This window comes from Larus michahellis, chromosome 8 (genome assembly GCF_964199755.1).
Source record: "Larus michahellis chromosome 8, bLarMic1.1, whole genome shotgun sequence".
NCBI lineage: Eukaryota > Metazoa > Chordata > Aves > Charadriiformes > Laridae > Larus > Larus michahellis.
In genome coordinates, this window is record NC_133903.1 from 6,793,886 (window position 1) to 6,811,905 (window position 18,020).

General features: G+C 49.6%; 1 protein-coding gene across 10 annotated transcripts in view; it reads left to right on the top strand.

Moving 5' to 3' along the window:
* The window catches only part of LMF1 (lipase maturation factor 1), a 214,112-nt gene that overhangs the window by 188,149 nt on the left and 7,943 nt on the right, over positions 1 to 18,020 (top strand). For all 10 annotated transcript variants that reach the window (XM_074599073.1, XM_074599072.1, XM_074599079.1 and 7 more), the window contains 3 exons: positions 75 to 228; positions 3,403 to 3,586; positions 14,267 to 14,379. In XM_074599073.1, the coding sequence (XP_074455174.1) occupies positions 75 to 228; positions 3,403 to 3,586; positions 14,267 to 14,379 (451 nt within the window). The remainder of the gene's footprint in view (positions 1 to 74; positions 229 to 3,402; positions 3,587 to 14,266; positions 14,380 to 18,020) is intronic.

Consider the following 18,020-nt stretch of genomic DNA (forward strand, 5'->3'; position numbering starts at 1 on the left):
GGGGAGGGGGGGGAGCAGAGCCCATCACCAGCCGTGAAATCCCTTCTCCTGATTTGCTTTTGTGTCCCAAACAGGCTGCTATGTCCGCAAAGTGGTGAACATTTCCTTTGGCGTCCTGATTGCTTATCTCAGCGTCCCGGTTGTCCTAAACCTGCTCAACTCCAGACAAGTCATGAACACCTCGTTCAACCCGCTCAGGATAGTGAACACCTACGGAGCTTTCGGGAGGTACATGCATTTTCATGGCACATCGTATAGCTCTGCTCCTCTCTCCGGTATAGTCTGATAACCAGTCTGTGTGCCTTAAACCTAAACCAAAATCCTAGAAATCCTTCCGGTAGCTAGTAGACTGGGAATATCTGTTTATGAGAGAGAAGGAGAAAAGGAGCATTTTTTTTTTTTCTCGCTGCATTATAGTTTATGGAATATCTGTTTTTGAGAGAGAAGGAGGAAAGGAGCAGGTTTCTTTCCCACTGAATTATAATTTATTTTCTTTGAGCCACTTTTAGTTAGCTCATTATATTGATATAGCAAATGTAATAGCGGGACAAAAATATCCATAAGAGAGTTCATCCAGTGGATAGCCTTCACCATCACCAGCCCGCTATATTTATGGTGAACTTCTCTTCCCCTGCGCTCATTTGCTCTCCCTCATGTAAATATTCACATAAGCTATTGGGTAGCAGATTGAAGGCCAACAAAAGGAAGTGCTTTTTCCAGTGAGTGACTTGGGGAATTCATGGCTACAGGAAACTGTGGAGACGAAAGTATAAATGGCCTCAAAAAAGAACAAGACAGATTGAGAGGACAGGCCCAGCAGCAGTCTGGCTTATGCCTTCAGCTCAGGAAATTCTGCTTATGGATGCAAGGTGGGACTGGACAAGGGAAGCATCTCCAGTTACATTTGTAACTGGACTGGTTTTGAAGCATGTGAGTCTGGGTTTTCTGAGGACAGGTCACCAGGCTTACGTGAGCCATGGTTGGGCTCACCGTAACCGTTCTTGTGTGCTGGCCCTCCCAGCCTCTTCCAACTGAGAAAATGCTGAAAACCAGAGCTTCATCAGAACAGCTTGCCCCAGGGGCAACAACAGGGCCAGTCTTCTCTGCGTAGACCTCTGGCTTTGCCACCATCTCGCCATGGTGGCCATGGGATGTTCCCCAGAGATCTGAGCCAAGGGGTGGGATGGGCAGCTCTTGGGTTAGTGGGCTCTAGACAAGGTCCTACAGGAGAAGCCAACAGTAATTAAATAGGTTTTATAAAAGGCAAAGCTGGTTGGCTGTTGAGAGCGCTGGCTGAGCGGATGGGGAAGGGGAGGAGCAGGTCTCACTGTGAGCCTTGGAGATGCAAAGGGCACCTGGAGCACATCAAATTAGTATGATGTTTTTCCCCACTTTTTCAAATAGCAGAAACTTCTGTGGAAAGAAAAAAAGTTAGAAAAAGACATGATGAAAAATATCAACCCTAGTTGTGGAAAATGCTGAAGTTTCTCCTTTTTTTTGAGAGAGGGAGAAATAACCCCCGAACCTCTTTGAAGGCTGCAGTGGTGAAGCTACGGGAGATTGTTTTCTTTGGGTTGTTGTTCTTTTTCTTCTTCAGTCTATGGTTTCTGTTTCAACAGTTACCAGAACCCAAAGAGCATGTGATGAAATGCTGCTGTAATATGTTTGTAATTCCAGCCTATGTAAACCAATAAAAAGAGGATTGCAACTTATAATGAATATACGATTATGTGAAACTTGACATATTTTGAATCACACAGTAGGAACATACTTTTATTAGTAATTTGGTGTCCCTGATTTACAGTGTGTTTCTAACCATTGGGCAGCTGGCCACGGCTCATAACTCAGCCCCGCGTATAATATGGAACTTGGCTGGAGAATCCAGAAATCTATTAAATGTAGGTAACAATTATAAGCGGAGACGTACAGCATTCCTTGGGTTGTAAGCCTCTATCACTGGAAGCCATTGGGGGAGAAGGTGGAGGCTGTGTGTGTTTCCAAACTTTTGGGTTCTTGTGTTGGAGGAGGAGGGACCAAAGTAGTAAAAAATTAAAAGGGTGTTGGGAGCTGGACAACTTTGATAGGCAGAGTTACGCGGTTATGTGTTCGTTATGGAAAACAGCTCTCCAGTGTAGGCGAGCGTCACTGACAGGTCATTGAGAACTTGATGATGGTGTTTTCACATAGGCTTTCCATGGCCTGGAGAGTTTGCCATCCCTGCTGCTCTACCACCTTGCTGTGCAGAAAGAGTCCAGCCAGGCAGCAAAGGGAATACTCGTGACCTGCCGTAAGGCTGGGGTGCTTTTTAACCAAGTTTCTATATATCAACTGGCTATGGGGGGCTTTTTTTGTTTTCACTTTCTGCTTTTCTTGGCTTGGTTTGCATTGGCTCACATGTTACCTCCTCCTCCTCCTCTTGCAGAGTAATAGCTCCATGAGACCTGTCTTCCAGCCAGGAGGGTGAAATGTTTGGGCATGTAGAGACAGCTGTTAATGATGCCCCAAGAGTCAGCTCCTGGGGGGGTGCTCCGTATGGGGCCAACCACCTCCCTAAGGCTCAAGCAGCTGTAGCCAGTGAACCTGGGCTCATTGAGCGTGTCCTGCCCTTTCCCATGGCCAAGTTTCAAGCTGGAGCTCGGCACCCCTGGCCAGCGGCGCTGCAGGGAGAGCTGGGCTCACCAAGGGGACACTGGAGTGGTCCCAGCTGGAAGCTGCTCTGTTGATCCCACGGCTGGAGGTGTCCAAAAACGCAGAAGCAGGATATCTGTGCGCAATCACCTGTGAAATTTCCCCTGCAGATATTGTTGGTGGCCATGGCATTAGGGCAACCACACGTGCCAGTTACAAGTCTGTATTTTTGCACATGGTGCATGCTAAAAACCTGGAGATGGAGCTATGCTTTGTAACCATCTTTCATCTCCATTTTCTCATATCATCAGGAGCTTGTAGTCAGCTCTTGCATCCTAAGAGTCATTGGAATAACAGAGACAAAGGCTTTCTTCAGAGACATGGGACAAAGAGAGAAGGTGGTGCAGATTGAAGATGCTCATGTGGGGAGACACTCGTTATATTCTCTCAGTGTCTTGGACAGTGTTAGGCTGTGATCTAGACAGACAGACCCATCGATTTCAGTAGGAATCATCTTTTTGGGCCATAGTCCCTCTTTGATCTGGCACAACTGCAGTGGGATAGGGAGGAGCGTGGGAGAGCATGGAAGTTGAAGTTTTCCATGTACTTTGCTGATGAAGACAGAAAAGTCTGCCGGATAAACAGGTTCTCTGTAGCTTAATCCATCAGGATCCAACTGTACCATGAGGCCATTGACTCGCGTTGCCATGTTGACTCTTGTGAACTCGCATTTTACATGATTAGAGACAACAAACAATATCATGTGTCCCACAGCATTACCAAGGAGAGAACAGAAGTCATCCTTCAGGGGACGTCCAGCCTGGATCCCAATGACCCCACTGCTGTCTGGGAGGAGTATGACTTCAAATGCAAGCCCGGGGACTTGAAGAGGAGGCCGTGCTTTATCACCCCTTACCACTACCGCCTGGACTGGCTTATGTGGTTCGCTGCCTTCCAGGTACGTGCCTTTGGGTGTTGAGACTCAGGTGTCCCTTGACCAGGAAAAACAATTTGTATGAATTTACTATGTGTTGGGGCGGGTGGGGAATATTTGAATCTCCAGCTAAGTTAATTACATTAAAAAAACAAAAAGGTGGTATTCCTAAAGGATGTGTGCTACTAGTGTAATGAAACTCTTGGAAATGTTATGTGAGGCTTTTTAATTGTTTCTCAGCAATAACGAGAGTTAAAGACATTGAGAAAGCCTCTGGACTGCACCTGCCCTGCGGAGCGGTGGCATGGTGGGGCAGAAGCTGCCTTGCAGGGTGCCCGGGACTCGCCGGGGCTGGCAGCATCCCCAGCTGCCCACTCCGTCGGCCGGCTTGAACCCACATCCCTCTTGGGGACATTCCTGGGGACAATGGCGGTTGCTTCCACTGTCAGCCTGCCTACATATATGGACGTAGGGTCCCTCAAAATATTTTCCCCACGTGCTATCAGCAAACAGCTGACAGCCATAAATTAAAAAAAGAGTTGGGGGGGGGAAACTTGTACAATTAATTCTTGTATATCTTTTAGCCTATTCTGCAAAATCTTATTCACGTGAGCATGAGAACTTGTACCAGGTTTTACAGAACCGGGGGTAACAGCAGTGGCACAGGGCGGACCCACCTCAGGTTATCACGGGCTTTTCTCTTTGTTCCTGTATCCTCTCCCGGCGTATCCTCTTCCCTCGCTCCTCTCCCCCTGCCCCAAACTGCTCTGTTTGCTTTCTTTGTGGTATTTTCATTTAGGCGCCTTTTGGATTCCTCAGCGATGACATAGCGATCGCTCTTTGGCTATGGTTTTATATTTACCCCGCTAGTTTTTGTGTGCTGGAATTTCATTTAATCTGCATTAGGTATGCTTATCCCTCAGCACGACGACAGCAAAGGTTAAAACTCAAGCCAGGAACGGTGCCCAGTTTTACATGAAGGTGCAGAAGGTTGAATGGGAGCTGTTGGTTTAAATCTGACAGTATTTTGGGAGGGCTCTGGCAACGGAGGAGAAATCCAGCTCACCCAAGCGAAGGTTGTTTCTGAGATAAGGGAAAGGCTGTTTATTTCCAGGGTTGGAATATCCCAAAGGCTTTAAAATACAAGGTGAACTCAGGTTTAAAACCAAAGGAGGACAGGGCATAAACCCTGATGTATCCCAGGCTGAGAGGCACCATCACACCCCAGCGCCGTCTCTCCACAGAGCCGGGCCGGGCGCGGAGCGACTGGGATGTACGGGACAGCCTGGGGAGGAGGAAGAGGAGATGACATGGCCTCTTCGCATCTTTATTATTAGTGTTTAATTCATAGAAAGGTTCCCCCAAGTGTTCGCCAGGGCGCAGGAGACTGCTGGAGTGCGTACGTGCTTGCCAAGGTGTTCTCTCCTTGGTAACGCTGTGGGATGCAACACGATGATGGTTTTTGTCTCAAATCATGTGAAATGCAAGTTCGTGAGCGTCAACATGGCAACACCGAGTCAATGGCCTCATGGTACAGTTGGATCCTGATGGATCAAGCCACAGAGAACCTGTCTATCTGGCAGACTTTTCTCTTTCCAGCTTGCCACACCAGCTGATGAGCAGCAATTAGCGTCGCGGGGCTTGTGCATGGGCAGGAGGAGGGTACTCGGGTGCGTGCCAGAGGTGTGCGTCAGCCCTGGAGCACATCATTCACCTCCCTGCCATGGCAGCACCGGGTGGAAATGGGGCCCTTGGCCCTTCCCGGCCATCCCAGCATGTGCATTCCGTGCCACTGCAGCGCTCCCTCATCCTCTCCTGCTGCTGGGGCCTTTCCCATGGCCCTCCCCGTGCGCACAGGTCTCTGTCAAGCAATTTCACGTCATGCTTAGAAGAGTTATTAACAAAAGGTGCAGAAAGGAGAAAAAAAACTTCTGAAAAATGGGGATGACTTGATGACAACAATAGGAAGGTAAGTAGCCTAGGCACAGCAGCAAGCATTTTCAAATCAGGATGTTAAATACTTGCTTAAGCATGGAAGTAAATCCCATTTGGAGTGGCCGAATGTTTGTTTGAAAACTGTGAGCTGTCATCCCTGGGAAAGCTGCCTGTCCTGCCATCATCCCCGCACCGCCGCAGCCAGGAGAAGTCACTGTTGTTCGATTGTTGTTTAGACTTGAGTCACGCAGAGCTGCAGAAAGGATGGGAAACCCGAGTCAAAACCCCAGAAGAAATTTGTGAAGCCAGGCAAGTTTTGCAAACCCCGTACAGCAGTTTACGGAGTCCATAAAACCAAGTTACTTCAGCCTCTGGATTAGATGTAATTTGTTTTTAAAAGTTCTGGATTTTTTTCTACGCCACGGCTCGCCGTCTGCCCCGTCGCTTCCCGAGCAGGCGGCTGCAGGGCTGGTTTTGCACTTCGTTTCGGTGGCCAGGTAAGGAGCTGACATATCCAGCTCTGACAGGCTGCAGAAAAGCCGGGGACTTGGGGGGAAGATATTTACCATCCCTTTGTGCTGCTCGTGACAGGTTCCTCTTTGCACCTCATCACCGCTTGACATATGACGCCTTCCTCCGCTTGGGGTTTCCTGCAAAACTTTCCACCTTGGCTGTAGCTGCAGGATTCGCTTTGAAGAACTGGAGCATGGGAGAGCCGGGCCCTTGGCATGGCTGGCACGGGCCGGCGCGGTGGGGGAGCCGCCGGCACGGCCCTGGCACGGGAACGGGAGGAGCCATGGTGCTGCTCCACCTCTGAATTGCAATTTATTAGTTGACTGCCTCTTAATTACCATTCCAGTAGTGCCATAATTATATGTAATGTAACATGGCATTATTTTCCAGGAAACAATTTTCAGGATGTTAATTTTATTATCTAAATATAATATGCCTTTTCACTTGTTTTCTAAATCCCCTCTTTGTTTTGTATGTCTTGACATCCCGAGGGTGCTGTAGCTCTGAATTGAAGCCCTTCATTTAGTTCTGGCAGGGACATAACCCGTCCAGAAACATGTCTGCGCTGCTTCTTCCCGTCTGCAGAAGGGGAAAAACTCCCACGAACCGGCAGCGGGGTGCAGAAATCTGTGCAAAACCCTTTTCAGTTGTTTCTCAGCAGCCGCCTGGGACAGGACGCGCTTCACTCCGTCACCCAGCTGATGCCCTGGTCACCTGCGTGCAGAGTGGACTGGGCTGGGCTCACCAAAAAATAAGGTGTCTCTCGGTCAGGAGCTGATGTTCAGGTGCTTGTTGCTGAGGTTGGTCGCTCTGGATGACCTACCTCCATGGAAGGAATTTAAACCAAGGCCTGAGACAGCTTAATGCGCATCTTTAAGAGGAGCTAATTGGAAGGAACGGCACAATGTACTCATTGCATTTGCAGGTGCCACCAAGCTGTGAGTACAACAGAGGACAAGGTCTCAAAGCCCAGCGATCTTGCTGGTTTTGGTCCCAGCAGACAGGAGAGGCATCAGCGGTGCTGCACACGGGCAGGACGCGTCATGGGATGGGATGGAGCAGAGCATCGTGCGTCGGGATGGAGCAGAGCATCATGCGCCGGGGAAGCCTCTTGGGCTGAGTGTGCATCACAAGACGAGCACACTTAGGAAAAGGCACCGTGAAAAGGCAAACACGATGCCATGACAGGCGAGCAGGCATTCGGTGTGCACCGTGTCACCTGCTACACTCAGCCGAGCACCCAGTTCGGGAAGGATGCAGCTGACTGGCAAGGCTGCAAAAGAGGGACCTGCAGGAAGAACAGAGGCGCAGAAACCTTCTCCCACAGCAGCAGAGCAAAGAAATCTGCATGGGCGTCCAGATGTCAAAACAGGTTTGGAATAGGTGAAAAACCTACGGCAAAGGGGAAAACAGCCATCTGTTTTCTGTGTCCCTGAGGAGCAGGGAGGAAATAATGGATGAAATGGCAGAATATGATTTAATCTCAGGAAAATTCAGGTTAAGCATTAGGAAAAACTTTCACCCCTTGACATTTTATTGTGTTAGTGCAAAGACATCCTGTTTTTACAGGAGCTGGAGACAAATTGTTAAAGCTTTGTCTGTCATCCAGCTACTGATGGCAACGCTCCTGTAATTATTTGACTTCTTTATGGTGGGCATTTGTAGAAGGAGCCCAGCCATCGCAACCCAGAACTGAGCTATACTGTGCTGCTGGTACAAAAAGCGTTACAGGCAGATTTTTGGCAGGCTGTGGGTGGATTCAGCATCGTTAATAAATAGCAACCAGAAAACAACATACTGTTCATAGTTTTGGGCCTTCAAGTTGGTCACTTTTCCTGGTAGCGGGATGTCTTGGACTTTACAAAAGCCAGTTGTTTATCGTACCAAAGATTTGTTCTTCACCAGTGGGCAGCAGTGGAAGCCTTCAGTACTCTGAATAAAGAAAAATCAAAGGGAAGGCTTTTCCTCTCCTTATTGTGGCATGAAGGTTATTTACTGTATTTGGGGACTGCCTTTGGCCAACGTGAAGGCGTGCTCCCAGTGCTCACCAAATAATAACTACTCAAAAAATAACAAAGCTAATGCTGTCTTCATATTGGTTTTTTTTAAAGCCCAGTGTTTTGTTGCATTGTGCCTTGAAGATGCTCCAAAAGTCTCTGAATGTTGGGACTGGCACAGAAACCGCTCGGACTGGTGGCCCACGTTGCTGTGTCCTACAGGGCTCTGCAAACCCTCAGCAGACCAAGCGCAGAGCAGCATTTGCAATGCACTGAGAAGCAATATGTGTTTTCCAGATACGATGTGTAAGTTTATTTATAAACTTCAGCTGCCTTCCTAAGAGAAGGGAGAAACTCCAGCAACAGGATTGATGCTCTGAGGATCTCCCCTGGGAGGTAACAGGGAGTCGTGATGGAGACTTCACGTTATCGCACACAAACTGGAAGAGCTGCGAAAATGTAACCCTATTTATAGAGAAGGCAGATTAATATTTTTGTAAAACACTTTATTCAAGCCTCTGTTATCTCGGTCTTCCAGCCAGAAGGTGCTTACAGGAAAAAGCTGCATGGCAGCAGAACGGAGGAGGAGGTGTGTTTAACGTAATAAAACCTAAACCTCATGGCGCAGTGTACTAAGCGCAGCCTTTTACATTTCCTTTCTTCCCCCTTCTAAAAATACAGGCCTCAATTCACTTCCATTTTCCATTCCAGCATTCATATGTTTTGGTCCACGTTCAGCATGTAAGAGCTTTATTTTCTTCTTTTAATGGTGATTACTTGTCTCCCTGTGAGTATGAATAATTTCAGACCCCCAAGCTGCAGTTAGACAAACTGCAGGCTGGATCATGGGCACACTCACCTCTAGTAGCAATATTGTGATGGAGGTGCCTAAAAACCCAAATAAGACTGATAGCCTATCGTGCCACGGGCTGTATAAATACAGAGTAAGACCTTGTCTATGCAGGGAATGATTATTGTCTACAGTGGCTGTTGTATCTCCCTGTCTAGACTCTATTCTGGAACAAAGTGACTTTTCTTTCCAAATACAGAGGTGATACGGGAGCTATGCCAGGTGCGCGGTTTCCCCGTATAGGCAAGATCTAAGAGCCGCTTCCCAAAGTCTTGCTCTGCCTTTTATTCCTCGGCCCGGACTTGCCGCGCTCCGCACAGCGCCCGCCTCCTCCGGGGACCTGCTGCTTTCCCAAGCGTTTTCGAAGAGGACGAGCTGAGGGATGGCTTTTAGTGAGGCTTGAGAAACCGCCCCCGCTGAAATATTATACGTTGAGCCAGACCTGCAGAGAAACCTTTGGGAAACTAATAGAAAGACGAAGGGGGTGTGGTTGTTGCAGATAATGAGAAGTGATGCGACCTGACGTAGCTTTTGACCTTCCTTGGTTAAATCACTTGGGTAGCGGGATGGTAGCAAACGTGGTGAGCTGGAATATTATAAAAAAGCAAAGGATAGCCTCAGGTGTGTCCTCTTTTCTGTGGGAGAGGGATTGTTTCTCCAGCTGATAGCTCAAGTTCCCTAAACAGCCACAGTGAAAGGCGCTCGGCTGCAGAAGTGGAAACGGCAGAGTAAGCAGCAATGTGAATATTGGGTGAAAACATCGAGGATGGTGGAGTTACGGCTTTACGTCCCCAAAGTGGGTAGGCTGTGACGCGGAAAATGCCCTTACGACATAGCACAGGAAATGTAAACCTCCCCTACCCCTCTGTCATCCACCCTCGCACACCGACGCCGATGTGAAACCGTGCAGGGTTCCCAACCATGTGAAATAATAATGCTGGGCTCCCGTGCCAAGTTTCCAGCTGTTTCCACATGTGCATCTCATACTTACCTCCTCCCGTGTGCCTGTGCCAGGACTGAGATTCAATAAAATGCCACACTAATCCGCAGTCCTTTTTCATTAAATGACCAATTAAAGCTAGAGGAAAAGGGTTCTTATTATTATTATTTCAGTTGGGAACATGTTCCCTGTAGCGCCGCGTGGTTTTTATATGTATTTTTTGCGATGATTATATTCTCTTCTGCTTTGTTATCTCCGCAGAGTTTCGTCGCTACTGCGTTTGGTTTGCCCCCAGCTCCTTGCTGGTGCCTGACTTAGCAGGGACTGGGTTTTAAATCTGTAAAGTTATTAAATACTTCTGTGTGCACGTTAATGTAGTCAAGGTGAGAATGCTGTGTTTGTACACTGGTAAAGCGTGTAAGTGGAGAGGTCGGAGAATATAAACAGCTGAAGAGAAGTCTCAGGGCAGCGCTGCTCCCGGGAGGTGGTGGTACCCGGGGCGCGCAGCGATGCTCGGCTCCTCGCGCTGGGCCACGTGCGGGTTGGGAGAGGGAGCAAGGGAGCAAATCCCCGTCCCAACACAGCGAGACTGGCATGGAAAGCGAGGAGGGAAGCAGCTGCCCGAGCACCACAGAAGGCTGAAGCCCCTCAGGAAATAAAAGCTCATGGGGTCATAACACCTAGACCCAAGTACTCTTTGTTAGTCCACAGTGTTATACCTAAAACCTGATTTTTGGAGGTCTTGAGTGCCGGTAGCAGCTGTAAAGGCAGGTAAAGATGATTTAGCTTGCTGGAGGGCTGCGCCTGTTGCATTTCTGTTGGTCTGCATGGGCTGTCTGTGAACACAGAAAGCCTTCGGTTTTGTGGTGAAGGTAGCGTTGCTTTGGGAACCTTAACCTCTGCCCAAGCTGCCATTCTCAGGCATTTTAGTTGTGTTGATGATGATTTTTTGGTGTGTTTAGGTTCCTTAGTTGCTTTCTATGCTAAAACAGAAAGAAAACTCTCAAAAGATGAAGGAGGGAGTCATGTCCACATCCATGGTGGGCGGCAGCTCCCCAGGGATGCTCGGTTCAGGGTCGGACAGTGAGCTGTGGAGCTTGTGGCACGTTTCAGCTCTAACTGGCAGCTTGTAGCAGCAGGCTGTGCTGGTCGCTGGGTCCCCAGTCATCCCAGCACAGGCCCTGTGTGGCACGAGGGGAGCTGCAGCCCCAGCTTTTGGAGGGCAGGAGGCAGGTGTGGGAGTCTCGTAGTCTCAGTCCGTGCCCGTGTCTTGATGGAGGCGCAGGGAGACAGAGCAGCCTGGGACCTGCTGGTCCAGGGTCAGTCACTGGGACCTGGTCCAGGGTCAGTCCCCAGCTGCCTGTCTTTGTGCTCAGTGACGATCCAAAACCGAAAGATTGACCCAATACGTGTGTGTGTACCCACCTCAAAGCAATGCGTGCATCTGTCCTGTTTTGTTTTTTTTTTTAATGAATCCACTGGATGGTTCAAGCTCTGACTCTCCTGTTTGCACGCTCAGAGCTGGCAAAAGCAGAGCTCCCATCCTGACCCTGGCAGCTCTGCAAACAGTGTGCGGGTCTGGGGCTTATTGGATCCACAGACAGAGGAACTGTCACCTTCCCACCCTGTGGTGTGACGCTTCCCTGGACGCAGCCCAGATCTCCTGGACTCCTTTTTTGCCTCCCTTTGCCACCATATCACCTTACAGAGTAATAAGTTAAACAGCACGGTCGTTAGCGCAGCTCGGCTCCTGCGTGCTCCGAGCATCGACGGCACGCGATATCTCAGCCTTCGTGCTGGGGGGAGCGTGGGGGGCTGCAGTGGGTGGAAATTTCTCACCGCAGACTTTGCTGGGGCCAGACATGTTGTAAATTTTACAAGAAAAACACTTTACGAACCAGAAGTCCACCTCTCATGCGCATGGAGCTGCTAATTAACAATTTGGAGACCGATTCCACCGTTGCAAAGCCTCATGGTTTTGAATCAGGCCTTGGAGATTTGGGGTTCTCCATAAAGCTCTAGCTCCGGGAGTCTGGTGATTTCTGTTTCTGTTCTCCCCCAGCTTCTCCCCAATTCACACACAGGAACCCTCACGCCTCCCAGGCCCTCCTAGAAATAGTCCTTAAAATCATACAGACCACTTTAAAAAGGGATGTCCAGGGAGGTGCAGGATGCTGAAGGTCTGACTTGTGATACTTGACTGTCAGCAATTGCTGTCGCACCTCTCGGGAGGTCCTCGTTCACAGCCAAGGATGCCCCAGGGTGCAGGTCCCAGCGTGGCACCACGCTCCCAAAGCCTGGCCAGAGCCGAGCATCTCGGGCATCACGGAGCCATCACCGAGGGGCACGGAGTCGCTCAGGGTGGATGGGAGTTGTCCCATGAAATGTGACATGGTCGGGCCCGTGGCAGGGATGCTGCCAGCTTTTTCTGCAGCCCTGCCAGCCCTGGTGGGGTTATTGCAAGACTTGCAAGGTTTGTGTTTAATGTCTCGCGTGATGCCAAGCTCCCGGCTCCAGGTCTCACCGTGGCTCCCCTCCCAGACCACTCCGTCAGAGCCGTGGGGGCTGAGGTTGTCCTGTCCCACCCTGAGAGCCACCACCTCCTCTGCGCCGGGAGGGAGACTGGGAGGTGAGAGACAGGGGCTGGCACAGGGTGTCGGTGGAGAGAGGGGTGCAGCGGAGGTTAAAGAGGGCTTTGGGGTGGGCAGAGCACGGCATGGGGCTGGCGGTGGGAAACATCCCTGGCTCTGCCACCCATCCGTGTTGGTGGTGCAGCCGGGACAGCAGATGGGATGAGCTGCGCGGTGAGGCAGGATGGAAGCAGGCAGATCGGGAGAGTAATCTTCTTTAAAAAGTTGTTGGCTTATACAACTGTGGTTTTCCTCTCAATTGTGATGAGCACGGGTCAGAAACCCTGCGAGGTAGAGCTGCTGCTTGATGGGCCTTTCCCCCAGTGTTTGGTGTTTTCTATCTCGTTTCGCTCCCCTGTTTCCCTTAGCAACGGAAATAACAAACTTTACCATTAGAAAAGATTTGCGGAGTAACTTTGCCTTGATGTTCTGCATTAGTCACAGTCCTGCAGGTACAGCTGCCGGGTTTCGCTTTCCCACAGTGTCCCCTACTGCTTGCATTAAAAAATCCATTTAGGTACACATTAAAAAAGGAGGAAAAAAAAAAAAATCTTAATGGAAGTATAAAGCAAGTCACCAGAAGGGGAAAGGCTTTTTATGGAGCCTCAGCAAGAATCCCTGCGAAGAGCATGAGATGCGTGGATTCCTGGAGGGGGGTAAATGCAGAGTCAAGTTCTGCCGCTGCAGCTTGGACTGCGGCTCCCCAGAGCGGATCTGCTCCCTTTCAGTGGCAGCAAGATTAAGGGAAGGGCGTAGGGATGTAAAGAGGACAGATCAGATGAAAGGGAATAAAGAGGATGCAAGAAAAAGGAATCGGGAATAAAGAGGTCACTTTCTTCTGTTTTCTTCCTGATAACACAAACAAGGGATAGCAACCTGTTTTTAAATGATGGATGGATCATTTGAAATGAACGATCCGTTGAAATGATGGATCATTTCGAAATGTGCCATTACTGTTCCTCTGTGGAACTTGCTGCTGAAAGAAATTATTAAACTCAAGTGTTCTGGGGGACAGAATAGGCCAGAACCCCTCCAGCTATGGCAGATACATGTAAAGTCAAAAAGAGATTTGTGATCCAAGGTGTAGAAGGAGCCACAGCTGATGGGTGGTGGGGAGCACAGGGGGTGGTGGGTGCCCTGTACCCAGGCAAGGGCTGTGTATGTTCTATCCATCTCCTGGACCAGCAATGCACCAGGCTTTCCTGGTAGCACCCAGTTGTAGGCTTCTCCCTAGCACTGGGACAAAGCAGTGCCGTGGGCTCGACAGGGCTGCAGGGCCGGCAGAGCTGCCCCCTCAGGCGTGACGCCTTGAGCAGAGGTCACTGTCCGGGCTGGGGGAAGGTGGAGATGCATCCCTGACCGTCATCTCATCCCTGATCATCAGCTGAGCTGTGGCTGCTGGCTGTGGGCGTGCTCTGCACCCCGCTTAGCTGTGATGTGAACACCTTTGGGGATGCTCTAGATGGGGGACGCTACTTTGCAGTTGGGACAGGCTGGGAGCGTGCACGGAGCCGTCCCACCTCTGCTAACGAACAGCTCATTAAACCTTCGCAACTTGCACACCCTCGGTTCTGTCCGTACCCTCAGGAGTGATTTCCAGGTGAGCCAAGCTCAGCGAAGCTCTGCCCGCTCCCCACAGATGCCAGAGGGTCTCACTCTGGACCTCAAGGTGTTGGATCGCATGGGATCTATTCCTTGCAACGCCAGGAAATTCATCATTTGCTCCCCAAATCGGTTGTAATCCCTCCCCAGAGACCACGCAGAAGTCTTTAACGCTAATAACACTACGTGGCAAGCCCGGCAGTGCCTAACTTTTATATTTCTTATTCCTTCCCTAAGACCTATGAGCAGAATGAATGGATAATCCACTTGGCTGGGAAGCTGCTGGCCCAGGAAGAGGAGACCTTGTCCTTGATGGCAACGAACCCGTTTGCGGGCAGAGAACCCCCACGGTAAGCTTCGAGTTTTGCCAACGGAGCTGGAAGTACCCAGGCTCCGTGTCGTTCTTGTCTTGGATGTGCACATGTGTTTCTGTTGATGGATTGAGTTTTGTATTTGATGGTACCCAGGTGGTCTTTAAATAGGGTGGGTTTAACATGAGGACACCGTGAAGAGCTGGTGCTCTCAGCATAATTAGGTCATCTTTTATGAAGAGCATATTTGAGCTGATCATCCTTGTCCTCTGGGACAAGGAATGCCAAGGAACGGTGGGGACACAAGGACCCTTTGGTTGAGCCCGTTCCCAGGCAGGTCTGCGAAGGGCTCGGCGTTGCTTCTGTTGGACAGAAATCGTGGCTGCTGAAGTGGTTTCCTGCCCGTCAGCTTTAGATTTTTTGCCACGATCAGTCTGCGAGCTGAGATCAAAACCACCGTTTCTACCGGCCCACTGAGGTATTTCAAAGACAAAACAGTCCTGCAAAAGTGATTGTTTTTGTGGACACTTGTCTTGGAAGTGTTTGCATTTTCAATGAAGAGACAAAGCAAACATCAGCAAGTGAAAGGCACCGATGAAAACCCCAAGGTTTTCTACAAAAGGATATTTTTCACCAAAGTGCCTATTTTGCTGATGAAGTTATTTTTAGCTGAGAAAACATTTTAAGGGGATTTTGGATCAACTCAAGTAATTTTATGCTCTTGCTAATATTTTCCATTTGAGGCTCTCGAGATGCACTGCAAACAAGGATGAAGGTTCATGGCACCGTGTGAAATGAACTTCCTCTTGAACCCTGCTGATGTTTTTCAGCTTTAGTGCAGCGCATCCCTCAAATCTGAGGAGGGACTCCTTTTCCAGCTAAGACAGTAACAACTTCCACCTTGTACCAAAGTGCCTCCTCTGAGGTGGTTTACACACCTCAAGGTGGTATAAATGTATAAACCCAAGATGGTTTATACTCTGAGCTGACCGTATGTGTGTATATGGTCTGCAGAACAACAGAGCAGAAGTGCAGCTTGGAATACAACTGCTAAATGCGTTTCCCACCGTTATATTTGAGTATTTCTAATAACTACGTTTCTGGAGGTCCCCAGGCATCCAGCCCTGTCATAGCACCCAGGCACCTTATCAGAGCATCTGTACAGGCTGATGGGAACATACTCCCTCCAGGTACGGGAGCCAAAACTGCTGTAAGAACAGTTATTTTGGGTTGTTTGCACGTACTGTCATTTGAGAACTGGTTTTCCCGTCGGTGCAGCATCGCAGAGCGAGCCAGCGGGCGCTCCCGACACCCGGGGCAGGATCCTGCCCGCAGGCCAGGGACTCGCAGCCGCACCGGAGTTCCTGTAAGCAATGGTTTACATCTCAGGGCGCGTTATAGGGAGGTGTCGCAGTTTGTTGGGTTACACAAGCGGCGTATCTGTTACACACAAATAATGACGCCTTGGCTCTGCTCCAGGAGGGCTCTGGGGAACCTCTATTAATAATTGCTACAAAAGGCGTGCTGGGCTAGTCCAGGGCGGCCCTTGTCACGGACAGGTACATCTTTAATAACGTTTACGGGGGGGTTTTGGCTCTGATTAGCTGTGCTGGGCTTGGCATTCCATGCGAGGAGCAGCGCGTTGATGCTGCACGATCAGCTGGTCTGGCTCGGTGGCTTCGAGAGGAACCTGCCATCATGCATGAAACCTCCTTGCTATGGGTTGTGTTCCCACTTTGGCCATGTTTTCTCTTTGTTTTTATGGACCTTCGTTTGACTGCACATGCATTTATTGGCCAACGTAGACTCTGCTTCTTGTGACAGCGAGCTGGACCTCCCCACTGCTCCCTGCCACCTCCTTTTCTAGGGCTGCTCAGCCCCCACGGAGGTTTCTGTTGATGGTTCTGGCGGTTTCTGTTGATGGATTGGGTTTTGTATTTGATGGTGCTGCTGCTCAGCCCCCATGGAGGTGGCACCTTTCTGATGGCCAGGGAAGGGGCACGGTGCAGCCCCAGCACCTGCACAACCGCTCACATGGCAAAGGCGGTGGGTGCCTCATTAGGTGCTAACGAACGCTGGAGCTCACAGCGGGCAGAAAATTCAGCCCAGTGAGAATGGCTCACCCACCCGGATCTGGCAGGGTCTGGGTCCTTCAGGAGCTTATCAGGGAGATGGTGTTGGGGCATCGTTTGTAAGGCTGAGCTGGAAGAGCGACCGGAGAACCTGCATTGTGTCGGCTCTGTCCCGGGTGCGTTTATCCACCTCCAAACTTTGCTCGTGTCCCCGAGGCTCGGTGCTGTCAATTGACCGAGCGGCGTTCATTGCAGGGCATTCCCTTGCATTGCTTGTTTTTAATAAAAAAACGTAAAAACTAGAAGAAAGGAATTTGGTCCTGAGTGCTGGCTGACCCCGGGGGTTTTCAGCAGAACCTGGGGCCTTTAGACACCGAGTCACCAGTTTGAATTAGGTGTCCCCTGGTGCCAGCAGCCAGAAGCCATGACCATCTGGTGGCTGCTGGCAATAAACGGCTCTCGCAGTTCACGGAGCGACAGAAGCATTTGATAATCCCAGAGCTGTTTATTACCACATGTCCCCCAGTGCCATAAATGTTGCTCCTGGTACTCACCGCGACTGAGGCTGAAAACAAGACATTGTAAGAGATTAAAAAATCAAGACAATACGTATCCCATCTTGCCCTCCGAGATTTGCCATACATGGGCTGCATCTCTTCTGTGCTTTCTGGCACCAGTGGTGGTAAAAAAAATAAAACTAAATTCTGTCGAACACAGAAACTCATTTTAAGATGAAAATAATGACGGGAGATGTGGCTGGGGTAACACTGCATTGCTCCAGGTGGTGAATAGGGTTTTTTTTTTATTGTATTCTGTAACAGGTGAGGAAGTGAAATATTCAGGAATCTAAAGCAAAACCAAAAGCAAATCTCTATCTTTGTTAGTTTTTATAGGATAACGATTGCAGAGCGTACAGAGGAATGGAAGTAGGTCCAATAAGTAATTCCGCAGCAGCGTGGATGCTGTGTTGAGCACACAGTGCTATAGATCTTGTTGAACAGGGTCTTGATTCATGCGTTACCTTGGTTTAACCAAAGCACAGACTCTGTTTTCACTCTTTAGCAGCTAGTTTATAGTAGGAAAAGATCAGGATCCAGCACTGGTTTTATGTGTCAGCTGCCTTTGCTCTGGCATTAGCTTTGCTTTAAAAGTTTTTCATGGGTCTAGTGTGTTTTTGGGTGGCGTAAAATAAAAATAACAATTTAAAAATGCTCGTTTTGGCTCAGACCAAATCCCAACACCCCGTTTCACTCTGGATCCCGGGTTGTGGGTCACGTTTGGGGTTTTAGCGAGCCAAATCCAAACACCAGGGACGTTGGCACTGTGTGGATTTTCACCCAGGTGCGAAGGCGAGGGCTGGGGACGCGGGTGGGAGCTCACCCTGCCCGCACTGGGGCAGCGGGGCCGGGGTCACATCACACCAGTCACCCATTCCTGTTGCTATTCAAGTTTCTTCAGTTATTGCATGTTTGCTGTTAGCGCTTTGCCTGCGTAAGGAAACCGCAGGGAACATTCGCCTTTTTTTGTTTTTTCCCCCCAGTTTTTGTGCCCCATCCCAATTCTGCTGGGTTTACACTCGTGGCGCTTGCGGCATCGGCTGCTTTTCAC